Genomic DNA, 23,425 nt, shown 5'->3' with positions numbered 1-23,425 from the left:
AACCATAGACTATCTCAAACTACCAAATCATTTTAATGCTGGAGTTTGCTTGATCTTACCAGAAGCTGTCAATGAAGTTTTCACACGATCACACCATGACTGCCACCTGGCTGACAGTGACTGTAACACATCATTGTATAATAGCATCTTGATTTTAGAGAGGTTAAAATGTACAAAATGTATGTCTCAGGGGGCGCCTGGGTGGCTCAGTCGGTGAACATCCGACTCTTGATTTTGGCACAGGTCATGAGCTTCAGCCTCATGTGGGGCTCTGCCCTGGGCATGGAGCCTGCTTAAGATTTTCCTTCCCTCTCTCTCTGCCCATCCCCCCCAAAGTAGGTCTCAGAATAAATTAGACTATAATTTCAACTGCAAAAGCATTTAGTTATTAAACAATGGGGAAAATTATGGCAGAAAATGAAAAGGGAAGATAAACTATGAATATATGTACCACTCAATGATAAAAGATAAAATTTAAAGTTGGTTCTCTTAGTCAAAATATCACAACTTCTGTTGATGATTAAGTTAGTTCAACATGTGCCAAAGTTTGTTGGTAGTGACCCTGGGCAATCTGCTCTCATAGCTTGACAAGATAACATTAAATTAAAAAAAAAAAAAAACCACCTAAATTTAAAGTTAAGTAACATATTAAGATACAACTTATATGCAAAAATGTATCTGAATGGTAAATTTGCAAAGAATTACTGATCTACTGAAATACACTGTACAGTTTGGATTCTGACTGTAATACTTTAAAAAACATGAACATGAATTTGGATATACACTTAAAGGAAGGTCTCCTGAATAAGAGAGACACAGGAAGCTATGGAGTCCATAGGGATAAATGGATTAGGCATTCACCTTCTCATTCACATTGACAAGTAAAAGTGTTTCAAAGATGCGGATAATTCTCACAGTTGCCTGTTTAACACAGAAGACTGTTTTGTTTGGTGGCTTACCAAAACTGGACACGTTTGGGAAAGAGGCTTCCATTACAGGCTGATCACTGAGCTTCACAACTATACAGGTAGATGCTTCAGAATCTTCAGTTCTTATCTTAGCAGCTACATATTTTTCATCGGGAGCAACTCTGATACAATCAATGAAGGGCTGGTCTAATTTAAGTTCCTCCAAATTGAATAAAACTTCGTAATTATCATTATCTGCTGCATAAAGAAAAGTATGAAAGTGTTAACTCCATAAGATGTACTTAAAAAAATCTTTAAACTGTATTTCAGTGCTTTGAATTAGCATCCCCCACCTATGAGAGGCTACATTCGGCTTCCTTCATAGAAAAGACCATGGAGACATTACGGCATTAACAGAACGTAAATGACATTGAATAATCTACGTAAAAGGCTCAGAGTAGTACTTGGGATATAGGAGATGCTCAAAAAATACTGGATCCCACCTCCATTCTCCCCACCAAAGCTTTTGGGCATAGCTGTTAACTGTATCTTGAGCAAACCCAGATATTAACTAGTCATTTTTAAAAAAATATGTAGAAATAATCTAAAAATCTCTATATATTTTCTATACCTTTGAGAAATTAATACCGAATTTCCTATGAAAAAACATGAATTATGAAAAATCAGAGTACGTTAGAAAAAAAAAGGAAAAACTATGGTGTACCTTCTTCGTCTTTGGAACGAACCAAGCAGCAACCTTCTTGATAATAAACAAAACCACCATGCTTAACCTGACAAAAAAAAAAAAAAGAAAGAAAAATGGTTTAATAATAATTTAAACACAATTTAATTAACTGTTTGATGGTCTGACCATTTATTTTTAAGACTTCTAATTTATTCATTTGACAGCTAGAGAGCGTGAGAGCATGAGCAGGGAGGAGGGTCAGAAGGAGAAGCAGACTCCCTGTTGAGCAGGGAGTCCAATGCGGGGCTCGATCCCAGGACCCTGAGATCATAACCTGAGCCAAAGGCAAATGCTTAACTGACTGAGCCACCAGGAGCCCCTGGTCTGACCATTTAAGATGAAAAAAAAAAAAAGATCTTTTATAAAAAGCAGACCTATGTCTATGAATGAACACAAAAAATTTAAAGTGGATCACTTTTTACAACACAGTAATTAAGATATGGTTTTTATACATTCACAATCACTGGAGGAGTTTCTAATACATAAATTTAAGAGTCAACAAAGAGAAGGCATAACAAAATCTGTTTTGGCTCTTATGACAGTAACAAACCACTTTAGCTATATTTTGGGAGTATCTGACATCCCTATGGTGGGATTCAGTTAACAAAAGATTGAATGAAATCTTCAAGGTAATCTAAAATGAGGCAGATGAAGAAACAGTGGTTCAGATTAGTCTGAAAACACAATCAGTAACCTGCTGAGATTCTTTCCTCTAAAACATGCAGTCACCACCAACTGCAGGACAGTTGGTGGTGACTGCATGTTTTAGAGGAAATAAATTTCAGATTTATTTATTTATTTATTTAGAGGAAATAAATTTCAGATTTATTTATTTGAGAGAGTGAGAGTGCAAGTGCGCGTGAGAGAGAGAGCAGGAAGGAGGGGCAGAGGGAGAGAGTCTCAAGCAGACTCTGAACTGAGGGTGGAGCCTGACTTGGGGCTCTATCTCATGACCCTGAGATCATGACCTAGACTGAAACCAAGAGTACAACGCCCAACCGACTGCACCACCCAAGCGCCCCTCAATTTGATTTTATACAAAGCATCTTATGGGTTGATAGATATATACAATTTGAGATTGAGAGAATATTACCCAATATATAAATAGTGCTCTTGTCTAATACCTACATGTTAAATGCAATTGATTGATTGATATGACTTCAGGTAGCCTAAGACACATTTATTACCTGCTAGTTAACGATTTATTTCGAAACTGGAATTCCTGAGTCTTAACCTACTGCTATTTCCATTATACTATGAATGTGATTTTCATTTATAAGCTGTGGTTCTACTTTCCAGCCTTAATGAAAAAGTTGCAACATGCATGTTCAATCTGTTTCAACTCGATATATGACTGTGGTAACACCATTAAATGGTCAATTACTTGGCTTTCATGGTATTACACTACTTAAAGTGTATTTCCTTTTTTTTTTATCATTTTTTTTCTTTTTTTAAAATTTTCTTAAAGTGTATTTCCTTTTATTTAAAAAAAAAGTGTAGACAGAGCAATCAAATACTTTTCAAATAATAATAAAAAAATGATGGTTGATGGTTTCATATGAACTTCTCCTTGGAATTATTTAAAACATTTTAAAATAGAAGTGTTTGCTTCCAAAAACCAGAATTAACAAAGTAACTTGGAAATTCATTTTGATTTTGAAATTCATTTACAGTTTATCTTAAAAACAACATTCTGCTTATTCTTTGTTAAGTTTTTCAGCATAAAGGCAAAAGCAGTTTAATTTTGTTGTGGGATTATGTCTAGAATCACAAAGTACTTCATTTGCATCCTGACTGGTAATACCAGATTACAAAAAAAAAAGACATAAGATATCCTACCTCTGCATTGATGATTTCGTATTCTTCTTGTGGTTGTGTTTCTAATTTTGTTCTCACTTTTTCAAACGCATCCATGTTTTCTGAAAGTGATTTTTCGTTTTCTTGTTTAATAGGCAGAAAATCCTGGAAAGAATTTTACTGGTATGATCATATTTCAAACTAGAGAGAAAAACCTTTGCTTTTTAGAAATCATCCCTATTTCTTTTTCATGCAAGTACTACAAGGGTAGGTCTATATCTATGAAATAATATGCATTTCACAAATCTTAAATGCTGTTTCTTAAGCTCTTTTTCATTTAAAAACGTAAACAAAGAAAATAAGATGGACACCTGATGGCTATACTATTAATTAACATGTATAAGTCCTTAAGGTACAGAAACACTAAGAAGCACTGGAGAATATTTAGATATACTATAAGAAAGGCTTATACAAAATTAAGCAGCAAAGGCAAGGATGTTTACATATTTAATAGTCAGGGGTAAAAGGTAGAAAGAAATGTTTACTGAGTTTTATCAAGTACTATAATACCTCCTAAAAGGAGGGAAATTTCAAAGGGAGAGGAAGACATTATCTTTATTAATAAATGTTCAGTATTATTTTTATTCGCAGCAAGAATTTTAAGAAATACGTCTTATTTTATGTCTTCATTAGCCATAATTTTCTTCTCTTGTGGGGATAAGGAATCCCCCAAATAGAACTGTTTATCATATCAAAAGGTTAATTAATACTTTATATAAAAAACAGAGCTTTTAAGTTTAAGGAAAAAATATGTTCGCTGTATAAACAGAGTTAAGAAAAAATAATGGACAATTAATGAACATGAGTAGAGATACAGATGAAAGCTAAAGAAGCATTCAATGTCTTATTGGAAGTATGTAATAAGCTAAGAGCTCTAGGTGACCTCTGGTGAGTGTGTAAATGCCACATGAATTATTAAAATTTGGATAAGGCAAAAACCTGTTATCAAATAAAAAAAGGTTCACTTATTCAACACTTCACAGGTTTGCCTCGGTTAAGCAAAAGAATTCTAGCCAAGATTTTCAACATCAGCTTTCTGCCAAAGATGACAACTGTACAGTGATTTGTGCCGGAGGGGCACTAAGCTGTTGGTAAGGACCTCTAACAGCTGGTAAATATTTATGGCACAAGTGTGTCAATGATACTTTACCAACACTGTAGTAAGCTATAAATACAGTTTATATCACAAAAAGTTTACAGTCTAAAATTAAACACAAGAATAAAATAGAAAAATCACCAAAACAAATCAAATGGAAAAACGATCATTTTCACAAAGTTTTTCCTTTGGACTTTTTGAGATACTTTATGATTTGGATTAGATTCCACTTAGGAACAACTGTTATGGTAGTCTAAGTCATTTAGTCTCTACTTCAATCATATACTTAATATGCTTGAGTAATTACTTAAAATCCAAATACTGGAGGCTCATATGTTTTTCATTTATTTCTTAGCATTTTCACAAAATCTAGATAGAATTGATTTTTAGAGTAGTGAGGTAAAGTATCTATATCAATAATTTCCTACTATCATCTGAAACACAAATTGGAAGATCACTAGAAATCTATCCTGAAACTATAACTTAGCAATTGGAACTGCCTTTTCATTTCCAGATAACATTGCTTATTTGTTCTGTAATTCCACTGCAACTTTTGAAGTAGAGTCAGGCTAGCTATGAAGAGTACCTCTTTCTACCTTGCAGTTTCTAGCACATTCTGTGTCACAGAGCTGGGCCTTGCTACTTTTAAATAACTGTTCTTCTTTTTTTAGAATACCCATTCTTACAGAGCCATAGCCAATGCAGGGCTAAAGGCAACAGAACTGGGAATAATACCTGTCCTCTTAGTCAAATTTATGTTACTTTCTTGATTAGCCTTTTTCTGGGTCAAAAATCCAAATAAACTTGAGCTTATCTGAACTAAAATAACCATGTAAGCAACAGGACTTTTAACTGCCTTAATAAAATGGAGATAGAATTCAGAGCTTTATAAATAATTCCTCAAAAGGAATTACTCCCAGGAAAATGGAGATTTTATATAATATTCATAAATCCAAAATATTCAACATCCAAGTTGTTTTAATTCTGTCCCAACAATACCCACTGGGTATTTTAAGCTTTCATTTCAATGCCAGTTAGCATTATCATTAGAGTACACAGCTAAACCTATCTATTTTAGCCAAGTATCTTAATACATTAATAGTCTACTGGTTTGAAGGGCATACACTACCTAATGGAACTGAGGTGAGGATAGCTTTAACTTAAAATTTTAAGGTTACGTGAAAAGTATCACTCCTTTAGTGGAAAAAGGCACTCTTTCCCACCTTCTACGTGACCTACCATAAAACCATTTTAACAATGAAACTCATGAAACAGGAGGATGGAATATGTTAACTTCATTATGGCAAAAATGAATTCTAAAGACAGAAATATTGCACAGTAAAAACACACTGGACAGCTTTTAGTCAAGATGGTACTATTAAGAAATGGCTAATTCCAAATCCAGGGCAGGCGAGTAAAAAAATAGGCTTGTCAGAAAGCAAGGAAATGCCCAAAGCTTAATGGAGAGGTGTTAAAAAGGGCCAGTTTGTAGAGGTTCCTATATTTGGGACAATTCGAGCACCAAAAAGAATAATGACTGTAACTGATATTACCCTGAAAAATATAAAAATTCGTAATTTGAAAACAAGCCAAAACAAAAAACTCCCCAAACACACCACACTAGAATTAAAAATAAGGGTTCAACAAAAAAGAAAACTCTTCTTTACAGAATATCAGCTAATAAATGTAGAAATAATAGAATTAGAAAATCATTAGCAACCCCAGTGTCAACTGATTAGGGTAAAGATCATCAATGGTTGTTAAATTTATTAGGTGAAATGATGTTGGGTAACACAATGCTCATATAGTACCAAGTACCACCCTACCGATTACTTAGTAACTGCAAAGAGAATAAGGTCCTTTTACTTATGGAGAGAACCAGCAATTATCACCTTAACCAAAATTATCAAGCTTTACATCATTAATAGTGGGACAAACTGACATTACAGGTCTCCTGAAATATAACATGAAGCATTTCAATTTAAGAATAAAGATAGTAAACCTAAAGGAAGAAACAGAATAAAGTTGTTTCAATGAAATTGATAAAGAAACTAGAGAAGATCAACAAAACAAAAAGTTGGTTATTTTTATATATTTAAAAAAAAGTTGGTCCTCTGAAAAAAGGAAAAAAAAATATTTAAAAAATGTACTAAAAAGACATGTACAGCAAAAGTGATTAAAAAAGAATGTTAGAAATGAAAAAGGTGATATGACTACATATATAATACAGATTTAAAAAATCACAATAAAGTTCTTTATGCCTATACATTTGAAAATGTACAGATAAAATGAATAATTTTCCAGAAAATAAATGAATTCCCCAAACAGATAAAAACAGAAGAGCTGTATAAGCCAGTAACTATCAAAGAAATTAAACTGGTAATTAAGTGTCCTTTTCTTAAAAGAGACACCAAACCCAGATGCTTTCCAAGGCAGCTTTCTGAAATCTTCAAGGAACAGGTAATTTTCTCATATGCTAACCAGGAAAAAAATGTCAATTATTTAAAAGTACTCAACTTATTTTATGAGGCAAATATAACCTTAACACCAAAATTGGACAATGACAACATAAGACAATTAAAAATCAGTCTTACTGTAAAACATGGACTAAAAAAATAAAAAATAAAATACAATGAATCAATGTATTTTTTAAAGATTTTTTTTTTTTAAGATTTTATTTATTTATTTGAGAGAGAGAGAATGAGAGAGAGCACATGAGAGGGGGGAGGGTCAGAGGGAGAAGCAGACTCCCCGCCGAGCAAGGAGCCCGATGCGGGACTCAATCCAGGGACTCCAGGATCATGACCTGAGCCGAAGGCAGTCGCTTAACCAACTGAGCCACCCAGGTGCCTGAATCAATGTATTTTTTAAAAGCACAAAACAAAAAACAGTAACAGTAATAATAAAACCCTATGTGACCAAGTAGGATATATCTTAAGAATGAAAGGATGGTTCAACATTAGAAAAATCTGCTAATGTAATCTAACACAAATAAAGGAGATAAATCTTAGGGCCATTTCCATTAATGCAGAAAAAAATAGAAAATAGGACACTTTAGAAAATGATAAAACCTTAAATTATGAATAGAGAATTTAGAGAAATCACGAACTTCTTTGACTTGATAAATGGTTTCTTTGTTGTTTTACACAGGACCATACTAAATCTGTAACTAACATACCTGAAAGTGTATTCATATTAGTACACATCTTATTTAGTATCCATGAAACACTTCTCAATAACCTTAATTATACTCATTTAAAATATCTAGTTATATTTACTCTTTCATTGTTCAGAAGTGATTGTTAAATGAAGGAAAGTAATTGTTTCCTATGTCCCCTGCTTCCAATTCCTTTCCTCCCTTTTCTTGAGCCTCCTAAGATTTCTGCCCTTCTCATTCCACTGACTGCTCTTGTCAAGGTCACTGATGGCCACAGCACTGCAAAATACAAATGTTATTCTAGGTCATATACTTGACCTATAAGCATCACGACACAGTTGATAACTTCCTCCTCCTCATTTCTTCACTTGACTTCCAAGACACCTCATTCTTATTGTTTTCCTCCTATCTCACTAGCCCTTCTCAGTCTTGTTAGTGGTTCCTATTCAACTCCCTGGCTTCTTAACATCAGCATGCCCTGCACCACTTCTTCATCTACAGTCTGCACTAATTCCCTTGGTGATCTCAGCTTCATGACCTTAAATGCTATTTACATGCTGAGGACTCCCAAATTTATATCTCTACCCCAAACCATTCCCCTGCACAAGTTGAACCTGGATATCCAACTGACTACTCAACCTTTCTACTTAGACGACTAATAGGTATGTCAAAAAATGTCCCAAACAGAACTTCCAATCTCCCCATGTACCCTCTCTCCCCCAAAACTCTGGTTCTTCAATCACTCCTATTATCCTGATAAATGGCAATTCTGTCCTTCCAGTTGCTCAGGTTTAAAACCACAGTCTTCTCTGTTTTTCTCTCTCGATTCAACCAAGTGATCTGCAAATCCTTTCAATTCAACTTTTAAGATCTATCTAGAATCTGACCAGTTTTTACTCTTGTACTGGAACCACTCTGTCTGTACTGTTATCCTTTCTCCTTTGGATAAGGAGAAAACCTAAATGCTGTTTCTGCTCCTGTCTTCCAGAGGCTATTTGCAACTAAAGAGCTAGAGAGAGCCTAAAGTCAGATCATATCACTTCTTCACTCAAAGCCCTCCAATGGTTTCCCATCTCACTCAAGAGGAAAAGTGAAAATCCTTGCAATGGTCTACATGGTCCTAAAGGATCTTGTTCCATGACCTTGATGACCCCATCTACTACTACACTCCTCCCACACCCACTTACTCTGAGCCACACTGGCCTCTTTGATATTGCTTGGACATGACTGGCTTGCCCCTACCTCAGTTTCTTAGAACTTGCTATGCCCTATGCCCAAATACCTCCTTCAAGCTATTGCTCAAATGTCACCTTCACAGTTAGGCCTTCCCTGACCATCCTATTAAAATAACAATCCTCCTGGGCGCCTGGGTGGCTCTGTCGGTTAAGCGACTGCCTTCAGCTCAGGTCATGATCCCGGGATCCTGGGATCGAGCCCCGCATCGGGCTCCCTGCTCGGCGGGAGGCCTGCTTCTCCCTCTCCCACTCCCCCTGCTTGTGTTCCTGCTCTCTCTGTCAAATAAATAAATAAAAATCTTTAAAAAAAAAAAAAATCCTCCCTATCTCAATATGGCCTAGTCATTCTTTCCCTTATTTTGTTTCACTGTACCTATTGCCTCTGACATACTTTATGTTTTATTCATATGCTTCACTGTTCTTCTCTCTTAACTAGAATGGTAAGCTTCATGAAGGCAGGGATTTTTGTTCCCTTTGCTCACTGCTACATACCCAATTGCTAGAATGGTGCATAGTAAGTGTTCAACAAATAATTGCTGAGTAGAATGAAATAAAGCACAAAACATAAAAATTTAAGGATCTCTTTAAACAAAAGACATAAACAAAGTGAAAAGACATAGCACAAATTACAAAAAAGATATCTATAGCACATAAAAGACAAAGGACATGTAAAGAACTCTTATGAATCAATAAGAAAAAGAAAACCCAGTAAGAAGAATGGTCAAGGCATATGAATAAGCAATTCAAGATAAAACCAAAGGAGTTAATGAACACAGAAAAGAGCTCAACTTCATTAATCAGGGCAATGAATATTAAACAATGACATACTTGACACATTTTTCTGTTGGAAGGGCAAAAAGAAGGTCTGATAATATAAGTGAGATATAAATAGAACTCTCATCTATTCCTTGTTTTCATTTTAGATGATTTTATCAATTTAGAAATTAATTTGATAAAGAAACATTAGCATGTGAATACAATCAGGAATTCTAATTTTAGGTATAAGATTCTAGAGACAGTCTACCATATATGAATAAGGAGATACATATGAGATTGTGTTTTGTAGCTTTTGTAAGTCTGGAAACTGGAGAAAATCTATATGCCTGTCTAAAGAAAATGGATTAATTGTGATATATTATATGATGGAATACTATATAATAGTTGTACTAAATGAACTAGCAATACACATATTAATGGGGAATCTCAAAATCCTAAGTTGAACAAAAAAGTTATACAATTGTATGTATAATATATAAAGTTTCAAAACATATAAAACACCCCTATATGTCATCTGTGGATACAAATACATGTGCAGTTTATATAAAAACACACATGGAAAGACAGATCACCACTGGGGAGGTTAGGGAATGGGATACAGGAAGTACAGAGGAGTCTTCAAATATATGTTATTTTTTCCAGTTAGGAAAAGTCACACTGAGTAGTGGATACGTGGGTATTTGTTATGGTATTCTGACTTTGTTAGTATTTGTAATAGTTTATAATAAAAGGTACTAAAAAAGAAAGGTACTAGCAATCAGGTTACCTGATGTCTAGTTCTGACTCTGCTAATTCTCCTACTTAACCTTGGACTCTGTGGCTCTGGTTTTTTCATTTGCAAAGAAAGAGCTCACACACTTCCTGATTTCAAAACTTACTACAAAGCTATAGTAATCAAGACAGTGTGGTACTGGCATAACGATAGACATACAGATCAACAGGCTAGAACTGAGAGTTCAGAGATAAACCTTTACATTTATGGATGACTGATTTTTTTGACAATGGTGTGAACACAATTCAATGGAAAAAGAATGGTCTTTTCAAACAGTACAGGGATAACTGGATATATATCTATAAGCAAATGAATGACGGTGGATCCCAATCCCTCACACCATATATAAAAATGAATTTAAAACAGATCATAGAAAGAACTCAGAATGGATGATTTCTGGGGTCTTTCTTCCAGTAATAAAATTTATAATTATGTGAAAATAAAAAATTTATTCATTAAACTATTAATTCATTCCACAAACATTTACTACTTATCTACTACGAGGAAGTCATTATGCCATGTGTTGGACATATAAAGATGTACATTATAAAATTCTTTGAGGATTTCAGTCTAATGAGGAAAGTTCAAAATGATATAATAGCAGCAGAGTTAAATATAGTATGGTTCTTATGGCCTCAACTCTACCTACATATGGATAACTCTTCCCAAATTCTAGACTCATACATCCAACTGTCTATGAAATCTCCACCTTAGTAGTGAATTACATTTATTCCTTCTCCTTCCTCGCTCTTTTTTGTATTTCTTTTGGTGTTGGGGTGGGGTGCAGAGGGAGAGACACTTAAGCAGGCTCCATGCCCAGCACTGAACCCGACTTGGGGCTCGATCTCAAGACTCTGAGATCATGACCTGAGCGAAAATCAAGAGTTGGACATTTTAAGATTTTTATTTATTTTTTTGACAGAGAGCGAGACAGCGAGAGAGAGAACACAAACAGGGGGAGTGGGAAAGGGAGAAGCAGGCTTCCCTGCCGAGCAAGGAATCCAATGTGGGGCTCGATCCCAGGACCCTGGGATCATGACCTGAGCCGAAGGCAGATGCTAAACAGCTGAGCCACCCAGGTGCCCCAAGAGTTGGACATTTAACCAACTGAGCCACTCATGCTTTTCCTTCCTCACTCTTTAAGATCTAAGTAACAATAGGGTATACTTGTGACTGTGACATAAGTCCAACTGAAACATAATGATGATGTAAATGTGCTTTGGTATTTAATGATTTTGTAAAGTTAACATGGTGCCTATCTGGGTAATGGGGGAGGGGGGGTGGGGAACACTACCCTGTAATGAAAACACAGGAAGATTTTGGAGCAAAACATCTATTAAGTGGGATAAAGACCATAATAGCTTTGTGTCAGTTTGTGGGGGATGGGGTTGAGTTAAAAACAACTTTTCTAAGAGGCTTTTGAATTTTAGAATCCAAACAGAAGAGGGACTATCATCCTATATTCTCTACACTAAGATGTCCCCAATAAAATGTAATCACCCTATAATGATGAAGTTTGATTGATTCTATCTCTTCAATCTTCCCTCAAATCTTCTACCTCTCTCCATTATCATGGAAGATATATTTGAATTTGCCTATAGGCACCAACTACTTTTTTTTTACTTTATTGTATCTGCATGAGTGAACAAAGTTGGAACTGAGTGGATGCTTGCTGAAAGAAAATGTGCGTTGTCTATAGGTCTCTTCACAGCTTCCCTGGGTCCCAGTGATCATAAAAGACAGACAGCACAGCTTTCATATATCATTTCTTACAGAAGAAATGGTTGATGTACCACATGTGAAAGCAGGACTGGTTTTTCAGGTGGAAGAATTACCAAAAGAGCTACTAATTCAGGTTAAAGTTTCTAGGTGACAGGAATCTATGAAAGAGAACTGAAAAGTTGCTTCAGGGACAAATGGAGGGAAAAAATAGTCAACCTCCTGTTCAGGGTCTGAGCTAATCTCAGCTGTCACTCTGCCCATAATTCCTGCCTACTATTTATAAACTAAGACTCAATATAAATGTACTAGATGACAAAATGTTCCAAACAAAGTGCAAAATAAAATGACCTAAAGACCCCAAATCTTTCCAATAGGTAAAACTTGAAGTTTATGTTTCTTAAGTAGAATAAAGCTGCGCACACACACACAAAAGATAATGAAATAAAAGGCAAAGAATTTCTGAATAAAGAAAGCATCGAAGTGTTAAACTAAGCCACGATACTATAAAAAGAAAAATAATTTGACAGACTAAGATGTAGAGAGTAAAAGAAGTCTAGGAACCACAGATAAAAAGTTAAAAGGGAAAACAAAAAACAGGCAAAAAAAACAACAAAAAAACCCCCACATAAGAACCCACAAGCATGAGCTAAGAGCAAACATTAAATAAATAATCCAGTAAAATAAGATGAAAAAAAGTATCCTTTGACAGATAAATGGATATGGTATATATACATACAATGGAATATTATTCAGCCATAAAGAGAATGAAGTTCTGATGTATTCTACAACATGGATGAACTTTGAAAACATGTTAAATGAAATAAGCCAAACACAGAAGGATAAATACCATATGATTACAATTACATGAATTAATCTAGAATAAGCAAATTCATAGACATAAAGTAGATTAAAGGTTACCAGGGGCCTGGAAAAGGAGGCAGTGGGGAGTTATTGTTTGATGGATACATTTCTTTGGGTGATGATAGGGTTTTAAAAATAGTGGTGATGACTGTACAACACTGTCAATGTAATTAATGCCACGGATTTATATCCTTAAAAGTGGTTAAAATGGCTAATTTTATGTTATACACGTTTTACCACAATAAAAAAACTAAAAAAAAAAATCAGTATGCAACAAAACAATTTAAACCAGAAACTTAAATATTAAAACAAAATGGCAAATTATTGCAAAAGTATCACCCCCACATGTAATTTAAGGAGCCTAAGGATCATAACAATTATATGGTAGGGAGGTATGTCAAAGTGGTAGCAGCATAGATAGATAGCTTAATCTCAAATAAGTAGGATGACCATATAATTTACCATCCTAATGAGGACATTTTTGAGAGGAAAGGGGACACTATTAATAATTACACAGGAACAACAGGTGTAGACTGGGACTGTCCCACGCAAATAGAATGTGGGGTGACTCTACATATAACGGCAATCAGGTCCTCAAGGTTGAGGTCAGGCCCATAGCTTGGGGTCTGGCCAAAGTACAACAGTCTGAATGCATCTTCCTGAAGGACCCAAGTGGTCAAAATGCAAAGCCTTTTTTCATTTTTTTTTTTTTTTTTTAACAAAGAATCAACACACAATTACATGGAATTACTCAAGTTTTCTAATTTGAGATTCATAAAACAATTAGCGTATTATTAGATTTTGTTAAAAGCTATTATGGTATTCTAGGAAGTTTAGAAAGCTGAATTATACTTTGAAATGTACTGGTAGGCATAAGGATTTCCTAAGGTGAATCATTTTTCATAAATATATATCTTTATATATTACAAGTGTATAAATATATATGCATATATTCTTTTATACTTAAATTGAGCTACAATTGAGCCTTAACACTTTAAAAATCAAACTAGAATTACTGAGAAAATTAGTAACTGATCTCTTACCCATTCTTTATCTTTAAAGTAAAATTAATCTTAATGACCTACAAATAGGTTAACTTAAAAAGTCCATACCTTACTTGAGAAGCTCCGACTTGGGATGTTTCTTGCTAACTCTGATATCGTGGGTTTATTCTGCAGACACTTGGTTAGGTGATATTTTTTCAATTTTATTCTATTGTAATAATGATCAGCGAAGTTACAGTGATTCAAGTGCTGTTTCTGCATGCATTTCCCAAGGTGAGGAATACTATACTTCAAAGCCTGGAGAAATAATTTGCTCTTCTGCTGCATGATATCAGAGTCCCTGGTTTACGCTCCCTTTGGGGCTGTCAGCACATGATTTCATAGGTAGGATTACACAGTAGTGGGTTCTCAGAGTATCTAAGATCCGCAGTTCTTATCCCTCCCCTTCAGGTTATGAATAACTGCAGACAGCTGATAACTCAGGTTAAAAATACCTGAAAACTTGTATAAGTTAAAGTTTCATTCAAATCATACTTCTCAGCAGACGTGACTTAAATGTCTCATTTGTAAAGTCAATCCTATCAGGCTCAGACTATGCAGCACTGATTCTGGTACACATGGGGCAAACTAAAAAATAACAAAACAAAAAACAAAAATAAAAATTTGCAAACAAATAAAGACTTAATGAGGGCATCTCCAGAACTCTTGACGGCGTTAAAAGGCAAAATGGCTTTGACCTTACGAAATTCAGGACATATCTTTGGGAGGTATATGAAGGATAAACTGGAAAAGCCTACTTATTTAATAAAGGTAGAGGAGTGTTGAGTGTTTGCTTCGTGCCAGACACTTTTATATACTTTGTCTAATTTAAACTTCATAAGGACCTGATAGAGTAGCCATTATAACATTTATTTTACAGGTGAGCAAGCTGTGGCTCTGGGAGGTTTTGACAAGTGCCCTAGGTCACTTGGACAGAAAGTAGCAGAACAGAATGTCCAATCTGGTTTGGCTCCAAATCTTGGACGTAACAACAACTGGACTTAACGTGGAAAAGATATTTAGCTCTTTAGTTAAAACACATCACTTCAGGATGAACAAATATAATGTGAGGCCACCTCTGGTTTCTGTCGAACAGATGGTCCTTATTAACCCATCAAAGTAAGGCTAATAAGTACTTAAGAGAGACACCTGGGTTCAGGTCGTCACTCCGGCACTCACCACCTGTGCCTCAGTTTCTTCAGCTGCAAAACCGAGATAATGACACATTTACCTTATGGAGTTGTTGTAAGAATAAAATTAGACAATTTATGGAAAGATCTTAATACAGTGCCTGGCACGTAGTGTGCACTCAATAAATGCTGGCTACTATTATTATACGAGAAATCAAAGTGTCTTGCACACCGTTGCATGTCAGCATGGACGTCTTCCACAAAACGCCCCTCGGTAGCAAAAGTACAATATTGCGTCAGATTTACTAGAGATCTGATCCACTACGACGCCTCCGCCACCTCCACCCCCGGACCTCTTTCTGTGTCGCAGCAAAATAACGGGCGAGTGGGGTTAAGAGATCGGCAGCCAACACGAACCACCCCCAACCCCCGCCCGCCAAGGCCCTGTAACAGGGGCCCGTAAAGACCTAAATCATTATATGCATGCCGGCAGCCTCAGCCCATCCATTTTCATCCGCAGGGAGAAGACAGTATGCAAGGCTAGGGGTGGGGGTGGGGGAAACGAATGGGTGTTCCCGGGGGGACTCGCTCGTTTTCTCGGTGCAACTCTCCACCCCAGAGATGAGGCGAAGTGAGTGCAAGGAGGCTGGGAGTAGGGGGTGGCGGCAGTTTGTGCTACGCGGAGAAGGGACGCCACGCAAAAGCGAGGACCAGGGGACTGAGGCATGACTGGGTGAGGGGAAAACGGGGAGAACCCCTCCTGTACACAGTATGCCCCTCCATACGTACGCAAGTTGAAGGACAGTCGGCCGGGCTCTGCACACCGAAACGAGAGAGGGCAAGTCCGAGAACCAAAAGCTTTCCGGGAAGAGGACTGCTGTTTCCTCAGTCGCGTCCAGCCGAAGTCTGCGTTCTGCAATCCGCAGAACGACAACCTATCCAGAGCCGCCCAGAGCTGGTTTGCAGCACGCAGGTCTGCGTAACCCCAGTCAAGCACCAGCCCTAAGCAGATTTCGCCATGTTTATTGTGGTCATGAACGGCTTCTCCTCCTGGGTTTTTTTTTAAAGCCCTGAAAGTTTTAAGGCTTTTCGTTCTTTTCTAGTCTTCTGGGCTCGAGAAGAGGCAGGGGACAAGGAGAAAAGAAGAGCCAGTGTCTCGCGAGTTCTGCCATAACTCCCTTACTTTTCGGCCCGCCCTCACTAAAGATGGCCACCAGCAAAAAATGGTGCAATGACGCAAGCGGCGCTGTCCTGGTTGCCAAGGAGACGCGAATACCGGAAATGCGGAATTCGGGGAGGGTGCGCGCGCTTAGGGCTGTTGGAGGGTGGTCCGGCTCACAGGTCCTGACTGGGAAGAAGTCGGCAGGTCCTGGCAGGGGAGAGCTTTGGCGGTGACAACTCGGGGTATAGGCGGCTTTAACGCGATGGAGTCGCGAGTCGCGGGCGCCCAGGCCGGCGAGGCTGAGCGAGCTGTGGGCGAAGGCCCAGCAGACGGCGGCGCCTCTCGGGGGCTTCAAGTCTCGGAGCCCTTGGGAGCCGCCCGGTGGAAGCTCCTGCGGCAGGTAAGGGATAGCCCACCCACCTCACCTTTGCATCTGGTCACTTCCCTCGCAGGTACGCGGCGAGCGACCGGCCGCGACTCTCCTCTTGGCAGCTCTGGGAGTTCCCTCGTAGTTTTGCCGGGAGCCACCTGCGAAGCGCCCCCTTGCTTCTACTAAGGGTCCCACCGAAAGCGAGGAATTAGGGTGGGGCGGGGAGGGGGCAGCCAACGCTGAGTTCCTAGGAAACTCAGATGGAAGTAGATCTTCTTTTGGCTATTTGTCTGCATCCGGGGGACTTTTCTCTTTGCTCACCAATCCAATTGGTGGGACCGCCGCTCCCCAACCTATGCTGCTTCTTTCCTGCTTCTGTTTTACTTCTTTGCCCGAATTTCTTCTGCTTCTTATCTGCCAGCCTGAGTCTGGTTCAAAGTTTGGCCCCTTTCTTGGAGATCTGCGTGGTTGACTGTGTTGGGACTCTGACGTTGCACGTGCTGTCGCTACAACGGGGTGTGGAAGGTGTATCAAGAGCTGCTGCCTCTGTCTTTCGGTGCGATGTCAAGTTTTCATATTGATCTTGTAGTTTGAAGCGATCAGCGAGATTCTTGGTGTCCGAGGTGGACTAGTTCGGGTGTATTGGTTTGTTTAATGGCTGTTATTTTCTAGTACTTAAGAGTTGCTGCTGTTACTGTTGCTTCAGTTGTATGCAAGTTTGACAAATTTCTGATTTGACATCGTCGACCCTCTTTCCAAACTTCTCCCCCACCAAACTTCTTGAAGTAAAATCTGTTTATTGTTTTGCACACCAGTGTTACGCCTCTGCTGAGGTTTCCTTCTGAAAACTTGACTCAAGAGGACACTTTACCTTTCTGACTTGTATTTCGAGAAGAACTTTCCAGCAGCGGCTACTTTATTCGAGATTTGTCTTTAGTATTTTGAGGGTTACTTTGTTTGCAGTTGTCTCCAGTCACCTTTTCATATGGTGTCATGACATAACTCCGTGGTCATTTCCTTGTGGATGCTTTGAAAGTCTTTCCAAAGCATTGATGATCTGGTTTTGTTATTAATGATACAAAATTGTAGAGTAAGAAATGCAGGTCCTCATAGATCATTATCATAGGAACTTTCTACAGTGAAATAAACATCAGTTAAAGTTGAATTATCGATGTAGTCAATTAGGCCTTAAATTAATCAATCAAATCTTACTGTGATGGTTTCAGTGATTCTTTTTTTTTTTTTTAAGATTTTATTTATTTATTTGAGAGAGAGAATGAGATAGAGAGCATGAGGGGGGGAGGGTCAGAGAGAGAGGCAGACCCCCTGCTGAGCAGGGAGCCTGACATGGGACTTGATCCCGGGACTCCAGGATCATGACCTAAGCTGAAGGCAGTCGCCTAACCAACTGAGCGACCCGGGCGCCTGGTTTCAGTGATTCTTAAAATCTCATTGTGATGATTTCAGTGATTCTTACTATAGTAAGAATGCCAGTTGACCAGCACATATGTTCATTCTGAGTTGCTGTCTACATCAGAACCAGGATAAGCTTTAGCTATGGCTGCTATTTGTACTCCCCACATGTTTTGACATTTAATGTTTTGGTACACGTGTGTACTCTGCGTAGAGTCTTATCTTCTTTCCTATTTGTTGAATGTTCATTTTTCAGAACTACATTTTAATGTCTTCTAGGAAGCCTCTCCTGACTGGGCTGAGTTAGACCCTCAGCTCACTCTACCAGTGAACCCCATATCATATTTTTTGATCATTTGATTAGAGTCTGTCTAACTTACTAGGATGGGAGTTCTCCCTGGGAAAAGATGATATTTTATTGATCTCCATCCTCTGCACGTTGCACAGTGCCTGGCTAGTTTTTGTTTTGTTTTGTTTTGTTTTTTAGCAGATATTGTTAAGTGTTGTGGAAAACCTGAGAGTAAGAACAGGCTTTAAGTGGCCCATAGTATCACGTCCTCAGTGTATTGTATCAGTTAGCTGTTAATGAGTAACAAGCAACTACAACATTAAAATGGCATACACCAGTGAGCATTTATTTTATTTGTGCATCTGTGGGCCACCTGGGAATTGACTGACATAGGCTGTCATCAGCAGACTGGCTCTAATCCTTGGACCAGTTGGCCGACATATTCTCCTGGTGATGGCAGAGGTATAAGAGAGCAAGGGCAACCACCAAAACACATTTTAAGCCCTTGCTAACATCCTGTTGGCCAAAGTAAGATACTTGGCCAAGCTTAAAATCAAAGGGCAGAGAAGTATACTCTTTCCTTGAAGAGGGCAAGAAAGGAAGTGACTATTTTTCCATAATAAATCTAATCTACCATGTATATTAAACATTTGCAAGTACTTAGTAAATATGTCTCAAATGAACCATCCACATCTTGTGTGCACCCAGAACTGGAAAACCCAGGAATCTAAACAGTGATAGAAATACGCAGCTCTCATGGGACATCTTCATGATATCTACCTGTGTCTGCTTGTTTTCTTCTTCATAATTCTGTCATTCCCTTTCCCCACAGGGCTTCAATGCTATCTAACGGTCCTTCACTTTAACTGTTCAATATCTTTTTTGGTTTTGTAATTAACCTTTTTTTTAAAAGAAAAAACCCTGTTGACCTAGTTCATCATTTGATACCAGGTCACATGAAAAATTGCTGACTTTTGAGCCTAGTGCTCACTTTAATCAGATGAAGACTATGGATCAATATTGATAGAAGCTTTGGATAGTATTCTGTTTTCCTCTTTGTTGGGTCTCATTACCTGATAGCAAAGATGGCTACTGGCAACTACAGGCTTTCATCATGCTCTCAACTAGTGAACCAGAAGAAATGACCCTTTTTCTCAACACCCAAATAATGTCCATTAAATGACTCTAATAGGCCAAGCTTGGACCAGTTGTTGGGTCCAGGAGAATGAGGCACTTTGGCTACCTGGGACATTAGCCCACCCTGTGGCAGGGAAGATAACAATCCCATCATTATTTCATAGGTTGAGGGAGGGGCAGTTCCCAAGAGGAAGGGAGGTAGGGGAGGTGAAAAAGTATCATGACCATTACACACGTATTCACAAACACCTACAGAATGAATAATCTTACCTAGAGGTCTAATACTTGACTTAATCTGATTAAGGGAATATTTCACAGTATAATTTAAATTAAAACACGATGCCATATGTTTGAAACTATCAGTGCTGAAAGAGAGCATGATTCTTTGCCTTTTTGTAGCTCTCTGATGTTCAACAAATTAACACCCCCTTGTTTCTTCTCTCATATAATTAGTATCTATCCCATAGGGTTGTTTGAAGATTTAGTGAAGAGTGTGGTAAGACATGCATTAATTCTTCCTTAGACATTTGGTGTAATTTGCTGATGAGCAATCTGGGTCTGGCGTTTTCTTTGGTAAGATTTTTATTTATGCATTGTATTTTTATTTTTATTTTTTAAATTAGTTTTAGAGGTAGAATTTAGCAATTCATTAGTTGCGTATAACACCTAGTGCTCATTACATCAAGTGCCCTCCTTAATGCCATCACCCAATTATCCCTTCCCCCCACCCACCTATGCATTATATTTTTAAAATAGTTTAGCACTATTCAGATTTTTTGTCTCTTCTTGTGTTGGTTTTGGTAGTTGTATTCTTCTAGGAACTTGTCCATTTCATCTAAATTTTCATAGTTTTTATAATATCTCTTTGCTATTTTTTAATGCCTGCTGGATCTATAGTGATCTTCCTGTGTCACATTCATATTTATATTTTCTCTCTTTTTTCTTCTTAGTGTTATCAAGGATTTGTCAGTTTTATTAATCTCTTCAAAGAACCAACTTTTGGTGTTTTAATCCTTCTAGCTATATTTTTGTTTTCTACTTTATTAATTTCTATTTTTTAGGGAGCTTAATTTGCTTATTTTTGTAATTTTTGCAGTGGATGCTTAGCTTACTGATTTTTAGCCTTTCCACAAGTTTTCCTCTAAGCGTGAATTTATCTGCATTTCATATGTCTTGAAATGTGTTTTTATTATTCAGTTCAAAATACTTTCAGATTTCCATTGGGTTTTCTTTCTTTTGGTTCATAAGTTATTCAGAAGTATATTGCTTTATTTCCAAATATATTTGGTGTTTTAGGTAACTTTTTAGTTATTTTTCATTTGATTATGACTATTAAGATGTTCTATATCTTCAAAAAAACTTTCTATTATGGGAAGTGTCAAACATACAAAATTAGAGATAATAGTGTAATAAGCACTCAGATATCCATAAACTTCAACAATTTTTAATTCCTGACCAACTTTATTTTGTCTCTGTTCTCTCATCACATCCTCCTATCTCAGATTATTTTGAAATGAATCTCAGATATATCATTTTTTCCTACAGATATTTCAGTTGTAGGAAATATATATATATTTTAAAATGTTTTTATTTTTTAATTTTTTTTAAAGATTTTATTTATTTATTTGACAGAGACAGAGATAGCAAGAGCAGGAACACAAGCAGGGCAAAGGGAGAGGGAGAAGCAGGCTTCCCGCTGAGCAGGGAGCCCGATGTGGGACTTGATCCCAGGACCCTAAGAACATGACCTGAGGCGAAGGCAGATGCTTAACGACTGAGCCACCCAGGCGCCCCTATATTTTAAAATGTTTTAATAAATAAAAAAAACCCATTAGTTTCTATTATACTTTATTCAGATTCAGAGCTCTAGAGTTTTTGCTTAACATCATTAATCTCACAGCTATATTTGTTTCTCCCATACTTAAAAACCCAGTTTTCAATGACCCCCAGCAAAATTACTCATTTGATTTATCTTAAAACAGATACACATACACGCACTCATGAGACAGGCTCAGAACAATATACCTGCCCCTGCCTAGGTAGTAAGTTTTGAAATTCAGCTTTTACCCTCTAAGTCCACAGCTGTAAAAGGTGCTGCTCGTCTTCTTAGCTCTTTCTATTGGAATTGGATCAATGTCCCCACAAGGAAAGTGATTGCAAAAGCCAGGCTCACCTCTCTAGATTTATTTCCTTTTTAAGTTATTAGACTGGTAAATCTTTACTAGTTCTCTGCTTTGTTCTTTGTTCTCTGCTACCTTTAAATAATGTTTTAAGATATTCTGTCCAGGGACGCCTGGGTGGCTCAGTTGGTTTAGCATCTGACTCTTGGTTTCGGCTCAGGTCATAGTCTCAGGTCCTGGGATTGAGCCCCACGTTGGGCTCCACACTCAGCATAGAGTCTGCTTGTCCCTCTCCCTCTGCTCCTCCCCCTGCTCACTTTCTTTCTCTCTCTCCCTCCCACTCTGTCCCTCTCTCTCCCACTCTCTCAAATAAATAAATAATAAAAAAATCTTAAAAAAAAATATGTTCTGTCCATCTTCTCTAGTCGTCTGCAGTAAGAGGTTGGTCTACATTATCTAATCTGCTATTACTGGGAATGAAAGTCCCCTTACCGCTTAAACTTTGAACATCTGACATGTGTTTATATAATACGAACACAATATTTGTTTTTATTTCAAAGGTTCTGAAGCAGAAGCACCTGGATGATTGCCTGCGACATGTATCTGTAAGAAGATTTGAATCATTTAATCTGTTTTCAGTAACAGAAGCCAAAAAAAGGGTAAATGAAGAGGAAGTTGGTACATGGGTCCGATATACAAGTGTCTTCTATCCTGAGTACAGTGTTTCTTTAAGGTAAACCATCACTCCAGTGACAATTTTTTTTTGAAATATTTTTCTCTTGTAGAAAAAAAGCAGTTTAATAAGAATCTCATTATTCATTCTATTGAGTTTGCAGGTAATCTTGATCAGAACTTGGGTTTTGCAGCATTGTGTTAGGAAATCCTGCTGCTTTAACTGGGTTTTGTTGTAGTCTCAGAACTAAAGAAAAAAAATTCTCAGGAATGTAGCAGCATTTGAGGACAAAGTGGCTTGCAAATCAAAAGGTTCTTTAAACCATTCTCTCATAGCATTTGACAAAAAACCCATTTCTTTTTGAGGAGGCAAGGAAGGCTGAAAGTGAACACAGAATTTTCCAGACTACTCTTCAAGTAGTAGTTATCTGAAAAATCAAGCTTTGGTATTTTTCCCATTCATGTTTTGTCATTTTCAGAATAGAATCATAAGAATAGGAGGAGAAAATTCAGCTGAAAACACTGATATTGTGAGAAGCATACAGACTGTTCTGGCTTTAAAAATCATTTAAAAACAGACAGGAGAGTTGCAAACTGAAGTAACAGGATACCATTTTTACTGAATTAATTTTCTCTCACAGTTATAGTCTAGCATATTGCAATATTACTGTAGGTGTTTGATTTTATAAAATCTTCCTTTTTTGACAAGATTTCACAATTTGAACGGGAGGGAGGAGCACATTTACAGTAATTGTAAGAAGTGTAAAAAACATTTTAAGTGGAATGTGACTGAATAAGGTTTAGGTGAGGCAAAGAATAATTTTAAGAAAAAGAAGTTTTCACAAAGGATGTCTATTTATAGTATATGTTTCTTGAACTATTTCGGTTTAAAGTATCTAAGCTTTAAAAGACATCATAATAGCTTAAAGTTTGGGATCTGGATAAAAATTGACGAGGGT

General features: G+C 37.2%; 2 protein-coding genes across 9 annotated transcripts in view; one reads left to right on the top strand and one right to left on the bottom strand.

The window, feature by feature from the left end:
- The window catches only part of PREPL (prolyl endopeptidase like), a 57,649-nt gene extending 41,265 nt beyond the window's left edge, over positions 1-16,384 (bottom strand). Inside the window, exons 1-5 of one of the 5 annotated variants that reach the window (XM_035001648.1) lie at positions 16,093-16,384; positions 14,243-14,761; positions 3,493-3,615; positions 1,633-1,699; positions 960-1,166 (exon numbers count right to left, since the gene is read on the bottom strand). In XM_035001648.1, the coding sequence (XP_034857539.1) occupies positions 960-1,166; positions 1,633-1,699; positions 3,493-3,615; positions 14,243-14,461 (616 nt within the window). In that variant the 5' untranslated portion in view covers positions 14,462-14,761; positions 16,093-16,384. Of the gene's footprint in view, positions 1-959; positions 1,167-1,632; positions 1,700-3,492; positions 3,616-14,242 lie in introns of all 5 variants that reach the window. The other 4 variants (XR_004678605.1, XM_035001649.1, XM_035001650.1 and 1 more) reach the window with 4 other exon arrangements.
- A 227-nt stretch (positions 16,385-16,611) lies between these two features.
- CAMKMT (calmodulin-lysine N-methyltransferase) overlaps positions 16,612-23,425 on the top strand; it is a 375,160-nt gene continuing 368,346 nt past the window's right edge. For 2 of the 4 annotated variants that reach the window (XM_035001655.1, XM_035001652.1), the window contains exons 1-2: positions 16,614-16,865; positions 22,355-22,527. In XM_035001655.1, coding sequence (XP_034857546.1) covers positions 16,728-16,865; positions 22,355-22,527 — 311 coding nt within the window. In that variant the 5' untranslated portion in view covers positions 16,614-16,727. Of the gene's footprint in view, positions 16,866-22,354; positions 22,528-23,425 lie in introns of all 4 variants that reach the window. The other 2 variants (XM_035001654.1, XM_035001653.1) reach the window with 2 other exon arrangements.

This window comes from Mirounga leonina, unplaced genomic scaffold, assembly GCF_011800145.1.
Source record: "Mirounga leonina isolate KUSES-001 unplaced genomic scaffold, KU_Mleo_1.0 Mir_125, whole genome shotgun sequence".
NCBI lineage: Eukaryota > Metazoa > Chordata > Mammalia > Carnivora > Phocidae > Mirounga > Mirounga leonina.
The sequence above is the reverse complement of the archived record's forward strand: the minus strand, read 5'-3'. Positions and strand labels throughout refer to the sequence as shown.